Source organism: Ptychodera flava, unplaced genomic scaffold (genome assembly GCF_041260155.1).
Source record: "Ptychodera flava strain L36383 unplaced genomic scaffold, AS_Pfla_20210202 Scaffold_28__1_contigs__length_4768798_pilon, whole genome shotgun sequence".
Lineage (NCBI taxonomy): Eukaryota > Metazoa > Hemichordata > Enteropneusta > Ptychoderidae > Ptychodera > Ptychodera flava.
This window is the reverse complement of record NW_027248350.1, coordinates 4,049,892-4,070,758: the sequence shown is the minus strand read 5'-3', so window position 1 is coordinate 4,070,758 and position 20,867 is coordinate 4,049,892. Positions and strand designations below refer to the sequence as shown.

General features: G+C 38.2%; 1 protein-coding gene across 1 annotated transcript; it reads left to right on the top strand.

The window, feature by feature from the left end:
* The first annotated feature begins 7,871 nt into the window (after positions 1 to 7,871).
* On the top strand, positions 7,872 to 20,865 carry LOC139126975 (SID1 transmembrane family member 1-like). Its single transcript, XM_070692893.1, has 9 exons — positions 7,872 to 7,958; positions 11,338 to 11,538; positions 12,556 to 12,677; positions 14,874 to 15,023; positions 15,299 to 15,344; positions 16,640 to 16,738; positions 17,077 to 17,160; positions 20,322 to 20,415; positions 20,696 to 20,865. The coding sequence occupies exons 1-9, from the start codon at positions 7,935 to 7,937 to the stop codon at positions 20,863 to 20,865; spliced, it is 990 nt and encodes a 329-aa protein (XP_070548994.1). The 5' UTR covers positions 7,872 to 7,934.
* The last annotated feature ends 2 nt before the right edge of the window (positions 20,866 to 20,867 follow it).

The window sequence follows — 20,867 nt, the reverse complement described above, 5'->3', positions numbered from 1 at the left end:
ATTATTTTACGTACTAGAATCCACGGTCACAGGCATGTGTGTTGCCGACCGCCGCATCATCCTGATCATCGTCACGCCTCACGGCTTCACTGTGGTGCTGATCCCCTGTTGTTATACGTCGTGGATTCCGGCAGGGGTTCAATTTCTACGCCTCTCCATGTTCTCCATGTTTGGTTGCCCGATAGTGTATTTCGATGGACCCTCTGAATCATTTTTTTCACGGACTCGTGGAGCAAATTTGGAGAAAACAGAGTTGTTTCCTTCCGACGCCATGCTGCATATCTGCTTTGATCAAATTTGGGGACAGCTTCGCCGCTCGCGCCGCATGCAGGTTCGAGGTCTGGCATGCGAGACTGAGTCGCGGAGAGTGCTTTCGCAAACATTTTACTATTATTGTTTGCGTATTATAACTCATAATAAAAAAAATGCGTAGAGACTCAATCCAATGCGTAATATTATTACACATTGGATCGACTCTCGACGCATTTTTTCGTTGTTATGAGTTTTCGATATAGGGCCTACGCATTTTTTTGCGTAAATGCGAACACTGTAACAGTGAATTATCTTACCGATGTTTTTTTTTTAACAAAAGCGAATGTGTTTTTATTAGAATACTGTCGGTATTTTGAATTTTCCATCCTGATTTTGGGAAATGAGCAATGAAATGAGCAGACTGCAGGTGATTTAAGATTAAATGTTAAATCTTCAATGCAAATAAAACCACGAGTGTGTCATAAATAATACAAACAAAACAAAATCATGTGTGTTTTTTTTTGTTGTATGTAAGCCACGTCAAAGACACACAACAAAAGTACTGTTTCAGTCTCAGCTAAATGTCACCTCAGATGCCACCAGAGAACACCATTTCCACTCCAAAATTTCATTTTTCGCCTTGCGAGAGGAGGGACACCCCCTCTCGCGCGCTCTCCCCCTCGTTACCAACGTTCACTCGCCCCTCGGTCACTTCGCTCGGTCGCAGTCCACCCGTCTACATTCTTGAATTACCCGGCTACTTTTAAATATAAGGACAACACTGCTTTTCTAACACAGTTTCTGCCATTTAACTTTATTTCCTTCTTTGTCTTCGTGCTTTCGTACTTAATATTTCGTGTTCGCCGTAAAATCACACTTGCAGCTGTCTGGTAGCTTGAAAACACATCGGATCACCCCCGCATATACCCCCTCTAAAATCAGTCTTTGTTCAGCGTCAACTCGACAATGACGCAACCAATAGAATGAAATGAATTGAAATATTATTTAAAAATTATTGTCACGTTATTTTACATTTGCACTGAACCACATGTGTGTCAATCAGTGCCGCGCTGGCCTGGTACACGCCAAACAATTTAGTGCGATATTTTGAGGACTGGTGTACATAAAAACGTATAGCGAGATGTTGCGATATAAAAATATGTTCTGCGATTTTTGCACACGGTAATCGAAATGCAGCCAAACTCCCTCCCCCCTAAAATGCAGAAATTGCGTTTACCGTGCGCGTTTTAATCATCCACGGCCCCTTAGCTGTGTATCAGTCTGACTGACCAGTTTTACCTTATTCTCACCTTTCACCATGAAAGGCATAAGTGTGCTCATACTGACAATGGTTGCAACACTCTTTATGAATTTCTTCTCAGATACTATTGACTCTTGATGATGATATTGATTACAACAAGCCAAGAGACGAAATACCAGCTTTCTAGAAGTATGAAAATGCAATGAAGAGGAAGATTGGTTTATAATGGATTCTGAAAAAACTTCACTGATTTTGGCAGTCCCAAATATAATTAACCCTACATATGGTAAACATCCACTGAACCATAAATAGGCACAAGCAGCTTTAGCTGTAGTGATTGTGGAGAATATACAAACTTTAGAAATCTGAAAGAGATACTTGATTTTTTAAATATTAGTCTAACGTCTTATGAAAGACTTCCCTGTACGGTTTGCTGCCTTTCAGAGCGAAATGAACAAGGTGCCCCTGGTTGGCAATATATCGGATGCCAAATGGATCTAAACCTTTTCAAATTCACCGACAAATTTTGCAGCTGCTTAATGCAATGCATGCATCTAAAACACATTTTAAAGTTATACTAGTAGTGTTACAATTATCTCTAGAGTCGGTAGTTTTACATCATTTACTCCGACACAAGGGAAGTTTGATAGTGTTTATTTTGTGATGAAAATAAACATAGAAGTCAGGTCTTACTCTTTTACTTAAGCTACACCACCTTTATTAAGACTTATTGTGGAGGCCATGACAACATTTTCGAACAACTTTCAAACTCCGTGTTTTGCATTATAATATTTATTTGTCATTTAAATTAAACAGTAGAGAATAGAAACACGGTTTCCGGAGAGTCATGTGGGAAAATAAAAAAAACAGTCACTGTGGTAATTATGTGAATAGGCTGTCTTTGAATGGTTGCTATGGAAAGAGCGAATATCGACGGTTTTAATTTGTGCAAGCAGGGTTTTGACGAGAGTCTGGCTTACTTACAGTAATTAATTAGTGTGATTTTAAACCATACTTTTCATAAGTCTTGGTTCTTGGTCATGTCTTGCAATACGCTTTACTCAACATATCTCTACAAGTGCAATGTAGATCAAGAATTATTTTCTTCAGGATGATTTGACGGTGTATGGGTAGTATTTTTGTGTCTATGAACAACATTGTGTTCAGGCACAAGAAAAATGTTGAATGTTGGCGTGGCCCTGCCTATCAACATAGCCACATTACTATGCGAAAGTGACAATAGAATCCTAAGGACCTGACTTCTCTTTTTATTGGTTTGTAGGACAAGTAAGAGGGTCAGCACGTAGATATATCATGTGACAGTATTATGATTTCGTCCACAGAGTCTGTTACGTACCATACCCGCTTTTAGTATTCACAAGGCTTCCCTACAAACTGCATAATGCACCATTTAAAAACAGAATGATGGAAAGCAAGCTTAAGGTAACGGACGCTCCATGGCCTAACTTTATATTTCAGTAGGATCAGAAACAAATGAAGAAATCGCGGATGACCACTGTTGCTTTCGATCAACAGATCACAGAATTGGCGTTAAGCGCCGTTGGAGCCCGGGAACGGAACATAGACTAATTTTATACAGTAACAATTCCTGGCATGATACAATATATAAGAAAACGAAAGAAATTCGATGGAGTCTTTAATATGCATACGACCACTCTCACTGTAATTCTGTGACGCAAAATACATGATCTATGGTAACTAAGGTTTCCTCTTTGTTTTCGGTAAAGGCATACCTTAATCAATTTGGCCAAAATATTTAAAATAAGTGAAAAACTGCAACATACTGTTCCTGATATCTATACTTATAGAGAAGCAATTGGCACAGAATGACGTTGAGTCTACCACACATACTCTTACTGTGTAGGCTTCGTACAACTCTGAGATTTTACTTCATTTCTTTGTGAGTAAGAACAAAAAAGTGAATACAGCATTTTTCCCACACACAGTGACACCTATTGGCGTCAAAACTAATTGACATCTTGTTCTAATCCAGCTATGAAACAACTGTTACCTGAAATGTTTCGGTGATCAAACACGATGAAATCTTATCGGTCATCTTTTCCCTTTGCTGTAAAAGTTATATGTGCTTTCTTGAAGTTTTGGTACATATGTTTTGTACATCTCGAAATAACCTTGAGGGAACCAGTAGTCATTTGAGACGAGATTTGGTATGAACGAGTTTGCAATATGAGTCAACCGTTTACAAAGGCGAGCCGTAATATGACGCGTTTAGTACAATAGGTCACACAGAAGATTGCTATTATTCTTCAGATTGCCTCGCATTACACTAGTGTTTATCACTTTGTAATGTAGTACAAAGAAAAAAAATACAGATTGAATACTTGCAACCTTTGTAAATCAAGATATGCTCGATGCTAAATTTCGGGTAATTAACAATCAAAATCTACATTTTTTTTGGAAGAAACGTCTTAAATCTGAAAACAAAAAACAAAGTTTCAACCATTCTCCATACTTTGTTTCTGAAGACAAACTTCACAGAAATACTTAGAAATAAAATGTGGGTAAAATTGAGGGAGCTACATCAATCTACCGTGAATATGAGGCAATTTAGTAATCGATTATGAGCTCTTTGAAAGGCGTGGTAGGGAAGGATATCTGCTGAATAATTTTCCGTAAAAATATAGCACGTGCACCTATGCTACTTTTAAAGGCAACAATTAATTGATGGACAGATGATAAAAGTGTAATATTCTAATATCCTGCTACACCAACTTGCCTGACCTCTAACGCCAGAAGCGTTTTTTTTCTTAAATTTAGGAGAGGCTGAGTCAGCCATGAGCGCCAGGTCTACGAAAGACATGTCAGTAGTCCCTAAATGATAGTGGATAGCAAGACTACCTTCAGGTGAATTATAGGAGATTTACCTTCATGATTCTTTGGCCTCTTATTGTTGTATCCCTATCAGTGATGCGCATGCGTTCTCGATGTCGGTCTAGCTGTTGTTGCACTATGAATGCCCGAGATATCGTCTCGTCTCCGTTGCCCCGGGGTTCAACAATCAAAACACTTGTAGATAAACACAGAAACGTGAAAGGTAATAAAACCTTTCTACTGTCTGTGAATAGCTTTACAATTTTGTCTGCCCTCGCCTGACCTTTAAGGCTAGGACCAAAACATTTTCTTTTTGTTATGTTTAAGCTTTTGATAGCTTTCGCTGAGACAAGTGACCGATTGTTATAAAATCAGGAGCATCTAAAACCAAAAACGATCAAGACATCGACTTCAATAGTTCAATATATTTGCATATCTGAAGTACGTGCAGACATCTTACTGTATGAAGGCTAGCAAGTTTGTTATTTAAATTGTATGTATGCATTTTGTAAAGAATTCGTCACCATTTATTACTAAAATGAATTTCCATGTATGTCTCTTAATTGATTTCATTACAAAGAAATGGGCAACACGTTTGTTCGAGGGTAGCCATCTGATATCGATGTATTTAGAATATTAATTAATGTTCATTTCAAAGGCTAGTGAGTAGTCGGAGACAGTCAGCCAACAACCGAACCATCGGACCATTCAATCACAAGATCATGAATAACCAGAAATACATTCTGGCAAGAGGGGGGGGGAGAGGATATGAAAACACAAGTATTGTATTATGTAGTATTGGCTGATTACACGGGTTTATGTACCCGAGAGCAGGTAACAATATGTCCGACGCAAGGAGGGGAAATTGTCTCATACTGGGAGAGAACATAAACCCAAGTATTCAGGCAATAATATTTTTGTTACATGCCTCTTCACAGTTAAAGCTATATAACATTTAGTTACATGCAGGGTATTTTCAACCAATTTTACCATCATTGACCAGCATCAAACAGATTTTAACGGAAGTCAAAATAGGAGTGCGCGCATGGATATTTTACATATGGCGTTAATCGTCTACTTTGACTTCGAAAACGTCGAAGGGCTTCGCTGGACCTGCTAACCATGGAAACCGGTCAATACATCTTTCACCGGCCCGCATAGTCCCCTGATGTTCCTATTCACATCAATGCACTGATTTACAATCACATCGAAGCATGTAATAAGGAGCTATTAAAGCCGACCCTGCTGTCACTCTTACAGAAATGCATCTGCTTTTCTCGGAAAACATGGCGAATGCTGAAGTGTTCAAAGGTGCTTCTAAGGATTAGAGTTCTTTTGTATGCTGTACTTTAACCGACGAAGTAACCTGGAACACAGCCAGGTGTAAACGGGGCTAAAGCTGGAGGCAAAATAAACGCTAACATCACGCTCGCAAAGTCCCCTTGTCAGAATGAAAGTTTGTCTTGGGCAAAGAGAGGTCATTTGAGAATGTAGTATCGATTATACTTATCCTTCGCCACACGATACACTGTGTTGCGTAATTAGCATTGCTTAGCAGGTATTCTGACGACCTTTCGGAACACGATATTCCCTCTAATATTGGTTTAAAAGCTACACACTGTGTGAAAACGGTTTTACCGTACGTACGACATGGAAATATTACTAACATCTCTAGACGTTATTCTTAAGAATGCTTATAAGAAATCAAGTGTTCATAATCTGTACGGCCCTGATACGGCTTTTGCGGCCCGAGGTCGTACGGCGGAAGGGCCCGAGCGTGCGAGGGGCCGTATGCCGTACGACCAAGGGCGACAAAAGCCGTATCAGGGCCGTAAAGGTTTTATCATATACCTTATGGAATGATAATTATGTACTTAACATAATTTTAAGCATTGTTTTGAGATAAAAATTCGAGCGATATTAAGAATTCATCGCCATTTTTGTAAATTTTTTAGAAACGCGATGGCCGCTTCGCATCGCGGATTGATATACACAATGACGTCATTTGTTTACCTGTAGAATTCTAGAACACGCAAAGCAACGTACGTGAGCAACAGATTCAGGTTGAAATGGAGGTGTATCAAAGAAGGACAAACGCGTAATGTAAATCAATGTCATTCGGCACGCACTTATGATTGGCCCACGATGGATTTCACTTGAACGCATGCGCATCACCGGCGTGACTCTACTGTCGCCACTACAATCTGAGCGAGCAGACGGTTTTCTAATCTCGCTAATCCTCTAATCTGGCTTTGTGTACGAATACAACGTTTGCCGATAGCAACGCCCGTAGTAACCAGAATTGAGGTAGTTTATGTAGTTCAAAATTGCAAGTGATTGCCCGTATTTGGACTCGCAGAATTCGACGCGTTCATCCAAATTTGCACATAGGGCCGGGTCGTGATACGTAAAAAAATGCACGGATGTGAGGGCGCATTCTCCCATAGCTTTACACAGGAACGTGAATCTTGGTATATGACAACTTTTTTAATTGCTTGCTTTACTTGTCAAATACTTCAATCAATGGACCGATTGTTAAAAGTTGTTTCTGTCTTCTTAAACGAAAGAGAAACATGCAACAGAGCGACTATTTGCAGGAAGAATTAAAGCTGCAACTGACGTCCAACTTACACCGGAATAACATATGACGATTCAGTCACCGGAGTTTACATCATTCCAATTCCATAGAGAAGCCAAAGAGGCCTTTATGTTTTAGAAAGAAACTTTGCAACATTCTTTTCGTCAAACATGACTTTGCACGTGTCACGTATATCGATGCATATTTTTATTTAAATGACTAGTGTTAAGCCAGTCAGAAATATCCATTTAGCTGTTCACCAGCAAAACCGACCACTGATCCTGCCGTTTTAATAAAAAACTGACAAAGGGATCCGATTAAGCACGGCAGTGCGATGGCATTTTTTTCACAGCTAGGGTTTTCAACCAGTCACCAACAGCCTTATCATTGTCTTCACTTTTGTGTATTCTATGGGTTGGCTGCCACCCCTTTGCTGATTGGGTGAGCCGCTGCCGCGTGTGCCGCCCTTAATTACAGCCAAGGCAATTATTGATATTGTAATTGGAACAGCAGTTACAAGAGTAGTGATAGTTATACCGTGCTATTCAAATAATCATGTTAACTTTAGTTTCAGTGCCAATTCTGGATCAGAAAATACTTACAAAGTGACCTACTCTGAGCCAGTCTTTCACGTGACCCACTGATTCAGTGACGTTGCTCTTCGATGCAAATATTAATTTTAGCTAGTCTTGTTTTGAAACCGGGCATTCGATCGACTTAAAAACATTGCGAGCGCCTGTGGACCTGCTGGCTGCGAACTTTATTGTTGAACGGCAATAGCTAGGTAACTGGATATTATTTAAGTCAGTCTATACTTTCGCGGGAAAAAAAAACTGCTTAAAGCTTAAAGCTGACTGTTTACCTGAAAGGTTAAAGGCCATCAGACAATATATCAGTGATGTAAAAGCGGGAATTCGAGCCATTGCTACGAAGTGCTCTTAGCAAAACACTTCTGATCTATAAATTTCAGCAGATGCAAATCTTAACTGTATGATTGAGGGAACAAGATTAATGGTAAGTAAATTTACCAAGCGCTGTGTGTATTTCTGTGGCATGCGTATTTGCAGTCTCAATATAAGCTAGTGCAAAGGTAGAAATACCTATTATGAATTATGCTTTCGCAATAAACTCAGTCGGAAAGTGAGTGTCGTCAAAAACAGTTTCGTCCCCTATGTCTTCATGACACGCCTATTCCGCCTCCATGAGAATTTTAGCTCATTTGTACGATTTGCGATCATCGCCTAGTGTAGTAGTAGTAGTAGTAGTAGTAGTAGTAGTAGCAGTAGTACACTAGTAGCTAATTTATTCGCACTTTCAGCCATCGAATGACTGTGCTTGCAAGGTAGTTTCAAAGTATTCAATCGGAAATTGCCATCGGCTTCTTTTCTATGTGCATGGAACGCCAGAGCGGGGTGGTCACGTGACCCTGTACTGATGACCTTTCACAACATCGTCTCGGCGAAAGGTGCTGGGAAGTTTAGTTTTAAATCAATGAGGCGTGTTGCATTAGATAAATTCTAACCATTGGTATCGTATTATGGTCTGGAGAGAAGTTATAGGTTGTTTTGGGCAACCAACAAGTTGGCGCAGTATCACACCGGCTTCGTACACGCCGAACATGACTTGGATGGAAGCCAATGGAATGTTCTGTAAGTGCGCGTTTTGTCTTGTTGTTATCAGCAGTGCAGTCACAATGCTGTAAACTATACAAGACCGCACGGAAGCCAGTGGAAAGACTAACATGAAAGATGAGCTGAACAATGTTTGCCTTGGCTCCCAACTGAGCACTTTCAGTTTGAATTCTCAATCAATCAACTATGCAGTGACTTCAGTCGAACAAGAAGAGTTGGCAGCCCAACATGTAGTCCGTTTACTTTTCACCAGACGGGTCGCAAATATTTATAATAATGGCGAACCAAATGGATATGCTCGATTAGAAAATTGTCTTGATAAAATACTTTTGAATCCTAATGGTCCATTACGGGAAAGCTCATACCCTACTTCCCTACTTCGTTATCAGAGGATCAATTTCACAGACCTGCCTTTCCTACAATGGCACTACAATGGCACCAGCAGCTGGATAAGATAAACATAACAATTGCACATTCACACCTTTGGGGATTAAAAGTCTTCTTTTTGTCACCCGAGTTGGTCTGGCAAGGACTCGGGTTTCAGGTACCATGCAAGTTAATGCAGTTTTTCCCTGATGCAAAATGTAACTATAGCGGGTGATTTCAATTGTAACCAATGATTCTGATTGTGATTCTGATGTCAATACTTTTGGGTTGTTTGACCATGGAGTGAATTATATTAATAGGGAAAGATGTTCGCAGAGTGACAATGTAATTAACTTTGGAAGAACCTTAGTCGAATGTTGAAGTAAATTTGGTATAGATTTGTTAAATGGCCTTTTTATGGACGAAAAATATGGCGAATACACTTGTACTGCGATTCAAGGGGTGAGTATTGTAGAATTTATTATTGCATCAAGTACATTGTTCGATCGAATGGACTGTTTCTCTGTAGATACATTGGATTTCTCTGATCACTTCTCCTGTACAGTGCATGTTGACATTTGGTCAGAATGCCAACACTGACATGAAAAAGGAGAATGGGATAGATGTTGTACCCTATAACAAATACACATGGAAACCAGACTTGGCTGATAATGTGCCTGTGAATTTCTTGTACTTTTAAGGAATGTAATTTCTAATATAGAAATGGGCAATGTAAACGGAGCGTTGTGCAGTTTAATGACATTATTTGAACTGCAGTTTGCAAAGATTTGAAATCAACCGTTGGCGGTACTAATACTAAATACACGAGAACACCCACTGAACCCTGGTGGGATGAACAACGTACAGAATCGAAGAAACGAAAATTTGAATTTCTGCTGAAATCTCGTGTCTCTAACAATGTTGAAGATCTTGCAAACTACAAATATAATTGGGAATGATTATTAAATGTTGTGCAAAGCTTAATTACATTCCTACCAAGAACAGCAGAGAAAATCATTAGTAGATTTATGTAATTACTCTATGTCATTTTTGGATTCTCCACACTATCAATATGTAAATATATGTAAATTACGGCCCTGTATGTAATTCAGGGTGTCTTTCACAATAAGTCTTCATAAGATACTTCTATCATGTTGAATAGTCATGGGACTTTAATTCTCAAAAAATCTGAACGAGGGCAAACAGTTATGGATGAATCTTTGTTAATGCCGCTCGTTATTATCCGAAAGTTGAACGTTTTTTTGATAAAGTGTACAGGTGGACAAAGCGAGAATTCTTGTAAACTTGGCAGAGTTATTAGGACCAGCGTGCAAACTTATTCTGTACCATCGAATGAATTCCCAGTACATAAAGGGAAAGCAAAAGTAACAATTTCCGCGAACTGATTATGCTAATTCTGCTTACATCCTAAATGATAATATACCATCCGAAGTCTGGCGGAAACAATGTTTTTTCCGAACCCATGAAAATCAGTCATCCCCATCAGAAACAATGGCGGTGTTAGATTAATTATGCTTTGATAACAAAATAATGAATATCAATTTAATTCTTAAATATAATTAATTAAATAAAATAATATTAGCTGACATCTTCACCCACAATCGGAAGAGAAATGTAGATTGTTTTCATGGCGCAAAGCAGGTTCATACGGCAAGATTTGCCTAGTAATGGTAACTGGATAAACATAATACGTGATTGCAAGGGCCAATCGTTACTCAGAACAGTCTTAATGAATCTTATTTCCTGACCGATACGCTCTAATAAGTGTATTATTAATTTTACGTCAGACTTAAAGTTTATAAAATAAATTGATGCATGATTATTATTTTTTGCAACATTTCTATGCAAATAATTAAAAGAATATTCTACTCATCGACTCTGACTACTCGACACATACCTTCCACCCTTGCACGGCTATTTTGACTTTATACTTTATATTTCCTTTGCATTTTAGTTTTAAAGTTAGAAGCATTTCATTAAGTAGTATTTCCATCGTAACTTTATTTGTTGTTTAATGAATAAGTTTACTTTTTATTATGATTTGACTTTAGGTTGCCTTTCCATTTTGATTTTCGTTTCAAAGCTAAATTCATTTATTTTATAAAATGAAAATAATATTCGTTTCAATGTTTGTATTAGATTTCTGTTCTGATGTACAATTTTGATATCAATTTAATTTTGATTATGATTATGATTCTATGATAAAATTTTTATTATTTTAGTGTTACTGAGATATTGTTCTGAGTTTCAGTTTTGGCTTTCTACACTAATATCATACTTATTTTGATTTTGACGTTGGTTCTGACTTTTTTATTTATTTTGGATTTCATGTTTTAGTTTAATTTAAATTTACATTTTTATTTTTAATTCTACAGATTGAGCTCAACATGGCACGTGGGTATGCCATTCTACGGTTTGTTTTGCTTGGTGTGGCGCTTTCGGTCCAGCCATCGTGGACTTTAGCGTCGAACGACAACGGAGATCTTACCTATGAACTTGACACTCTGTACCATGGTAATGTTAGTGAAGGTGAAGAGATAGAGTATGTATTCCAAGTGAGAGGCGGCATGAACAAGGTGAGAAACAACACAACTATTTCTATTTTCTTACTTATTTACGTAAACGACAAAAATATATTATAAATATACATAATTTAGGTGAGAAACATACTTTTTCCATTGATCTTGCTTTAAGTCGAATTTGAGGATGCGCAAAGCTATATATAGGTTGAGTCCTGACGCGATCATCACTTTGTATTTGTCACATATACAAAGGTATATGATCTAATATCACCGAACTAATAAAATTAACATTATGTCATGTTTCATATCCCGAAGCTGAACATTGAACAACAATGTCCATACCTGGCACTCGCTTCTGTTCGGGTAAAAAGGTGTTCGCAAGTAGTTTGGAGCCGTGAGGGTAGTTATTCTGTCAGCGGACGGGGCAAGAGGGCGTCTCGTTTACGCAAGTGGGCGGGAATATTTTTGTGCTTTATTTTCTAAGTGGACAGCCTTTGTTTCAGTTATCAAGCCCCTATGATTCATACAATACAAATCTCTGGAGTCACGTACACATTGTAGGCATTGTCTTGCTTGTCCAGGGTATCAAGTGTCTCAGTATCAATGATAGCCTTTGTTGAATGAAGCTCTCCAGAAATAGAGCGATTCAAACTTTGAACCCTAATTACAAAAGCCTTGAGTGCCTGTATAGGAATATACACAAATGGTAACCTAGTCAATAAAGGAGCCGAGACTATTGAATACTCTTTACTATAGCCAAGTTATCCAATGAGATAGTAAGCTTGCATTACCGGGGTGCTTTCAAAACTATTGTCCCGAGATACGACGCCATCTGATGTTGCAACCCAACATTTCATACTTATTCCAGTATTTCATGCTTACTCATGCCTCAGGGAGGAAGAAGGAGCGATATCGCCATACTAATGCTCCCCGCCGTACGAGGTGGATCAATGACCAACTTTCAGCGATGTTGAATTTTCGACCAATGTATTTCTCAAATAACGTAGTTCGCAGCTGAGTGATCGGTGCTTCCAACTATAAATACAGTTGCCACGTTTCTTTCTTTTGTAGTCAGTTGCAGTTCGTGTAGAGGTCAGTAGCAGCGGTGCTCAAGAGACGTATCCTGTTATGTTTGTCGTCACGCAGCAGGAAGGTATCGTATCATGGAAATTGCCTTTGGAAATATTGTCAGAGTAAGTACTGTCGTCGTTACGTTAGTGTATTATGTTAGAATGCGCCTCGGGGACAGAAAATTCGGACTCTCAAACGTTTCCAAAGCTTTTCTGATATACCACTTCTTGGGGCTCGTTTTGAAGCCCTTGGAGTGAGAAAAAGTTTCACTGTCATAGTTTTTTTAAAAATCAAAAATTTTATTTTTCCCCTTAGAGTTAGCACAGGGATGGTGGCCAGTGTGAATTTCAAATGTCGGTTAAATCTTGGGTAATGTGTTTCCCTAGTACCAAAATTTGAAGTATATAATTATATCATTAGTTGAAATATGAATACTAAATTTCTTTGACTGCTATCATTGCATCATCACTTTATATAGCAAGTGAAATTGCTTTGGTCAAGTCCTTCAAGCTATAAATGCCAAGATTTGAAAGCTCATTAGATATGCAAATTATACATTAGCTGACATGAAAACAAAACATCTTTCACTTGTACAACATAATCGTTAGAGTCCTTCCAGTCTTATATCCCTAATTGGGAAAGTTGGTCAAATATTCAAATTAGAAACTTGCTGATGTGAAATTGCAAAAAACCCCAAAAACAATCATTTATATTTTATCACATTTCTTTAATGTACATAGCAGGTTTAATCAACTTTAATGAAGTCAATCAGGATATATCCCTAATTAGAAAAGTTTGTTAGATATGCAAATAAGAAATAAGCTGAAGTAAAAATGTTAAATGACTTCAATAATGTTATCTTGTAGTATCTTCAATGTACATAGCACGTATTGTCAACTTCGATTTGACCAATCCAGATATATTTCTAATTAGGAAATTCGTCGAATATGCAAATTAGTAATAAGATATTCTAAAAAATCTAAACCGACTTTTGGTTATTATAGTTTCTACAATGTGCAGAGCAGGTTTCAACAATTTTTAACAAGTCAATCCAGATATATATCCCTAACTAAGAAAGTTCTCTCATAAGAAAATTAGTAATTAGTTTAAGTAAAATGCTAAATTACTTTCAATAATGTTTAACTTATTATCTTTGATGTTCATTGTAAGTTTTGTCAACTTTGGTCATGTCAATCCAGATATATGTCCCTTACAAGGAAAGTTCGTTCAATATGCAAATTAGTGATACTTTATCTAAAACTTTTAAAATAATTGTCATGATTGTTATATATCTGTATTTCAAATATGCATGGCAACTTTCGTCAACTTTAATCATGCCCATCCAGATATATATCCTTAACTGGGAAAGTTGGTCCAACATTCAAATCAGTGTTCAGTTGCAGTGAAAAGACTAATTGAATTTCAATATGGTTTTAACTTGGTATCATCAATGTACATAGCATGTTTCGCCAACTTTGATCAAGTTAATCCAGGTATATGATTCCTAATTATGAATATTCGTTAAAAATGCCAATTAAAACGACTTAAGTAAAATAATGATAATGAATTTCAATAATGTTGTATCATAATATCTTCAATGTACATACTAAGTTTTGTTTACTCCATATTGTAGTAGTTACTATTGTGTTGTTTTTACTTCTTTATCATTTAGTACCCGCGATAAAACCACGCCGTTTTTTTATTCCACACCTTGACACATCCATTGGGACCGAAGTAGTCCGACCAAATGTAGCAAATTAATTAACATTCAACAATTTGTATACCACAGATTATCATACCAGTATATTGATGGCGCCAATACAACATTCTGATTGGTCTAGACACGACAAGACCGTGATATATTCCCGATATAGCATGTTTGGCACATGCGACATGTGCTAGCTCTCGGCAAGAGCAAAATCCTTTCTTGACATTCTATGCCAGCATATCAGTATACTGTTATGATATAATAGCAATAAATCACACCCAGCGAATGTATACCCCTCGGTATTGACCAGTTCACTTAATATACGCACTCGCTATCGCTCGTGCATATGTGTCGTGAACTGGTCAAAATCTAGTGGAATACTGTCGCTGAGTTGGTTTTATTGCCTAAAATATACTGCATAAATGTATTTAGCTCTAGGCTATGTAAGTTTCAGTGAAAGACTACATATTATGTCAATTTTACAATAAATCTCTCAGATATCCACAGATGACCGGAAAAAGAGTAAGTGTAAGTGATATAACCAGGGATTTAATCCCCTCGTTAGATACCTTTTTACGTGAAAATAGCCTAACTGTCTTTTTATTTTCAGTCATAAATACCACAATGTTGCCAGGACACTGTGTCCGATGAATTTTGGTGATAAACCCGTGAGCGACGTGCTTATCAGAGTGACGTGTTCTTCGCCAAACGCTACTGACTATAGTCTGATTGTAACTGTCGTCAATGATTTTGAAATGGAGTAAGTTGTATTTTATAATATTTAATCATACAAGACTTTTCTTGAACTTAACCTTTTGTGATCGATATCATTCAAAAGATCATATACGATGCTGAAGAAATTGATAGAAATACTCTAATTTTACCTGAATGAATGTATGAATTTAAAATCATACAAAATGTTGATCTTAGCCCAGGGTATATATCTATGCAATGTTTATTCATATACTGTGCCCCAACATATAATGCCGTGAATAACAAACAGTGTCTCAGCCTGTGTGTTCTTTGACGTTGCAGATTGTCTGCCCGCCACACTGTGATGGCATCGCCTTCACGACCACAGGTGAGTTATGAGAAAGTACATGTCATTGCAGCTCGGCTGTTCTGTACTGTGGCCACTGCATATTTTCAAAGGATTGTAGCCTAAAATTTTGCCTCTAAGAATGAATGTCGTCATATCGAGCAATGATAAACATAGGAAGGCACAAATATCCCTGAATTTGCGATCCACCCATGGCGGCGCTCTAATTACAGTCTCTGCCAAAACCGCATCGATCTATTCGGGGGTTATATTATACTCCATTGCTTTTGTGTTGTATTATCCGGAAGCTAGGCGAAGCCTGTATGTACCCTCAATATAGCCGTCATTGTATCATAACACTGGCAGGTAAGTACATCATACAAAATGAAAATTTTAATCGATGGGAGTACATCGTTACTACTACAGGAAGCTATTTTTTGCTTATTTAGCTAAAGCGCCTCACATAAACGTTTACCAATGAAAACATATCATTCAATGTATAGCATTAGTAAATTATCGGAAAAACAACAATAATGACGTATTTTTCACGGTCTCCGTACAACTGTATTTTTCAGTGTTCGACTATCATGAATGAAAGCATGAATATTGTCAATCAGCTTGTAACATACAGTCTAATTGACTTTGCCAAGCAAACATGGGACCTATTCTAAAAGTGACTCTCATGAAAACACATTGCTATTCCATAATTATTTAGCTAGTAAATCTTTATTTCAAAGCGACAACGACCCCTTGCCTATCACCAAACACCCTTCTAATCTCTGTGTATAAGTTGTATGTCCATTTGCGGAGCGAAAAAGTGAAGATTTCAAAAAGTAAGTTTTATGCGATGTTTTAAAAGCGTGGATATCGCTTCATCCCATCGAACATCAAGGCACTCATCAAAATAATAGGCACCCTTGACACACACCAAACTAAGTTCTTCATAACTGACACGCTACATTATAATCACTGGGAGATTTATGTGTTCTAAGTAGCTCACAGATCGCACAATGTGGCAAATTAATTTTCAAAACAACTTATGATAAAAGAATACACCCTTGTCATGTTGAGTCGTCGAAGTTAACCTATCAACATGTAATTAACGTATATATACCAAATTAGAGTGAAGATGAAACGTTACACCTCTACATTAACTGGAAAAGGAAAAAGAGAGCAAAACGTCGTACAGGAAATGTATCATCGTCTACCGAGAATGCAACTAAATAGATACAACTGACAAACAATTGACATTACGTTGAAAGCAGTGGCTCCCACATGTGGAATCCGATTTATTGCTCTCATATCGCTTTTGCATTTCTTTCATACCTTTATTGCAGTATTACTATTTCAAGATTCCCGAGAGCACGGACGCGGTTCAAGTACGAGGACATTCCAAGGATAAGATCTGTGCCACCATATCAGTTCAAGAAGCAGAGGTAAATGAAGAATTTGTTATGTCACAAAGTTTGCATCGTCTACTCTTTGTCAAGAACTACTCATTCATTCTTCTCCAACAGTTCTCTCTATCCCAACACCATCGGGTCTTTGGTGAATATATCAATAGTTCTTAAATCTTCAGCATATTATATAAATTTGCATCGGTACATAACTCAGTAGGAACTAAGGGAGACTATTCTCACGATTCATCACGTGTAGGATGCACTGCCGGTCAAATTCATTGTCAGTCGTTTCCCATTTAATTCAAAGGTTCCATTCTAAGCAATCGTCCGGCTATATCACAATATAATTTTCATGAGCTTTGTTGTGTTTATAGTGCCCTGTGTTTGACTTACTGCGCAATGTGAAGTTTATCGGAAAATACCAGACGTTGACGACTAAGTCATCAATAATTGTACAGGTCAGTTTATACGATTAGTTTGCGTCTATTTTTGCAGATTGCTCATGTCTCTGACACTATTACAGCATTAGAGCGGGTCTTGCATGGGAGAGATGGTAAAGAATCGTGTTCACTCTTAATTTAGAGATGTATTATGCGCACTCGCAGTAACGTTTTGACCCGTTGACCCTTTGCTGCGCGTGCGTAGAGCAGGAAGTTGATCGTACCTAATGTCAGAGGTCAGAGCTAGCTCCGATCGCGCGGATCGCGCTAAGTTTTCTGCCTGACTGTCTACACCGTGTGTACTCCTTCGGAAGCTTCTGCTGTATACGGTAAACTTGCCGAATCAGGTCCACAGTTACAATTGATCAGGAATCAACGGTTAATAAACCTCTTTACAGTGATCCCATGATAAATTTGTGGAACCAGCGCTTAATTTTTAACTTTCCTGGGAGCACGATGCAAGGCCTGCGTGGCAGGGCTGTGTGTTTTACCGGCGTTGGGGCCACAAAACGCCGGTACCCTGCGACGCAGAGCCCGCTGCCCGGACTTGTATTTCATGTTTGCATGCACGGCAGTTTTTTTTCTTTTGGTGTTAAACTTCTCCATTGTACCGTCGACTGTTTTCCCTCCCTGCCTGTTAATGTTGATCATTTCGAATATATGCCATGGGGCTGTGTATGGCTTATAATAAATAATGATGCTGCATGGAGGTAGAAACTTCTTCCGCCATCGCCACGGTGAACGTACGTTTATGCTCCGATGGACGACTGCACTCTAGTCTGCAGAGGTACGTCTCAGGTGATCGTCAAAACCTAAAGCTTCCGCAATGACCCTCGGGGGCTAGGCTTCCATAACTGACATAGGTTTCTAAAACTGTATTTAATTTCCCTTCCCCTCAGTCTTTTATTGCTACACGCCAACGACGCCAAAGGAGTCTCGCCATGAAGCGGTTGGGAGGATCTGGACTAATGGAAGGAAACCAATTGAAGGGGAATTTTAGTCAGATGTACGACACCAGGATGATAAAATTTGCCTAAATAAAATTTGCTTCATGTGCATTATAACGTTTGTCTAGTCAAGCTTATAGGCTGATTTTCAGGTTGTTTTGATTTTGCTCTTGTTTTAGGGAAAACCATTTCCTCCAAAAACCTAGTTTGAGGGTTTTCTTTCGGTTTTGTTCTTATTTTTTTATCGTCATTATATTTTTTGCACAGTGCAATGAAAGCATTTGTTCTTATTAGGTTAATATAAAAGACACATGTCGGCAGAATATCACTCATAGTTAGTTACTCAACAGGACTGTCCATGCAGCACTATAAAGTACTACAAAAACAAGACAGAGAAACATTTATTTACTGCAAGAGTATTTATTTGAAAATTATAATACTTATATTGTTATACATGTTCATGGTGTTGTGAAATATAATAAAGATACTGCAATATGATTTAGTAGTGTCTTTTTAGTGTCTTTTTTAATTCAGATCCTCAGTCATGAAAAGCAATACAAAATTACTGGAATAACAATACTGACTAAGTTCAAGGTATCTCTTGTAGAAATACCCAAACTGCAGACCTTGAAGATGCATCACCAAATTGACTAATCACAGGGCCAGGTTACTTATCCATGTGACCCCATACATATATCATCTAAAAAACAAAACTTTGCTTGGCAACCCTAACATCAAAATGTTTTGACTCTCCAGAAGACAATTTGTTATTGTACTCTACAATATCTGATACATGCAATATTTATTTTCAAACGAGATCAAAATCCTAAATATTTATAATGGTGTATTTCCCCTCTTATCACTTAACATCGAACTCAGTTTAAGTTTGAACCCATCTAAAGTGCGGTACGTACCAATGACTTGATTCAATTCGTATACTGCCACTAGACGTAGCCGGCCCTGCGTACAACGCTGTATGTTCCTGGCGTTACACGGATGGGAGGACGTATAGCGCCGGGAACACACACTATTGTACGCAGGGCTACCACTTGACGCAGCTGAACACTTGGATGAAACTATGGACAATTGAAGGCTGTATTTTTTTCACTAAAAGAATTCCTTCGCGGGCTGTTCTATAAGTCGCCATGCATGAGATCGTTATATTCTTGGTACGTATACAAAGCTAAAACGTCGGAATTTCCAAAAATAGAAGTAGGCCGCGATGCATGTAAGGAAATGCCGAGTGTCCCCCAATGTCCCCAAGGCGCAACGGCCATAAAATGCTGGCCTTTGTGTCCACCAATTGTTCATCGACAGTGTTGTTCACGTGGGATGAAAAAATCGGCCGAAAAAAACACTGTACGATGGATTTGAATATAGCTGAATGAAATCATGGATATTCTGACAGAAACAACATGGCGGAAAGCCTGAGAGGATCGCTGAAAGTATTGCATAAAATCTACCGGAAATCCTAACTTTCCACCCTCGCTGGTAGCCATGACGTTAACTGAAAGTCCAAACTGTTTCTGCTTCCAAGCTTGACCCGAATATGTCTCTCCATCGCCTTTACACAAGAGCCGAAAGCACCCGGTGCGGTGTGCGTACCCTGAGAAAAATCCATTTTCGTGTTGAACGGGTCGCTTATGCAAATGTAGAACTGCGCATGCGCAATGCTCCAAAATACATCTCTAAATTAAGAGTGAACACGAACTGGTAAAGAATCGTGCAAAATCATAATGACGTCACAAGATATTTCTGGAGCATGTGTACAGCATAAATTCCCATACGAGGTCGTTTAACACCTTTGCAGCAATTATTATGACTTTTGATGTACTGTTAACAAAATGAAATAGGCATATCCCATCATCAGAAATCTATAATACGCTGTATATTACAAAGTCCGATTACTCGGACATCTTGGAAGGTGTTTGACAAATTCCAAGACAATTTAGTTTAAGAAAGGGACATACATTTACGCTCCTAATAGACAACGATCCTTGTTCCGAATGTTATAGTAGTAATGGCAGAGTATTGGTTAACTAATGGCTTCAGTTCAGGATTTTAGAAACTGTTGAAGCATGTACGATGCTTCTTCCTACACTATCATGAGATAATTTCTCCATTGTAATGACACAGCTTATTATAAACATAAAGCTTCTAATCAAAGGGATAACGAAGAAAACCAATTCTAATCAATATTCTAATCCATTGGATTGAAATTGCTCTTTCCAGAAACGTCGTTTTCCTGACTTCTTCATCGTATTAGTGGTACATCCAGGCGACAAGAAATGCACGGAGTTGAAACAAGGCTTGTCACGAGGACAAGGTAAAGAATATCTAACCAAGTGACATGGATGGATGGATGATAGATAGGTCTGTGTGTGTGTGTGTGTGTGTGTGTGTGCATGCGTACTTATGTATGTATGTATGTATGTATGTATGTATGTATGTATGTATGTATGTATGTATGTATGTATGTATGTATGTATGTATGTATGTATGTATGTATGTATGTATGTATGTATGTATGTATGTATGTATGTATGTATGTATGTATGTACGTAGGAATGCTCATTTGTATGCATGCATCTCTTCCGATTCAACAGTCATCATCACCACCACCGTCATCGTCTACAACATTATCGTCGTCGTCGTCGTCATCGCTCTCCCTACTACTACCACCACCACCATCACCATAGTCATCAAGATCATGATCAAAACTATCACTATCATCACCCTAAACATCTTCAGAATTATCATCATAAATATCACGTAATT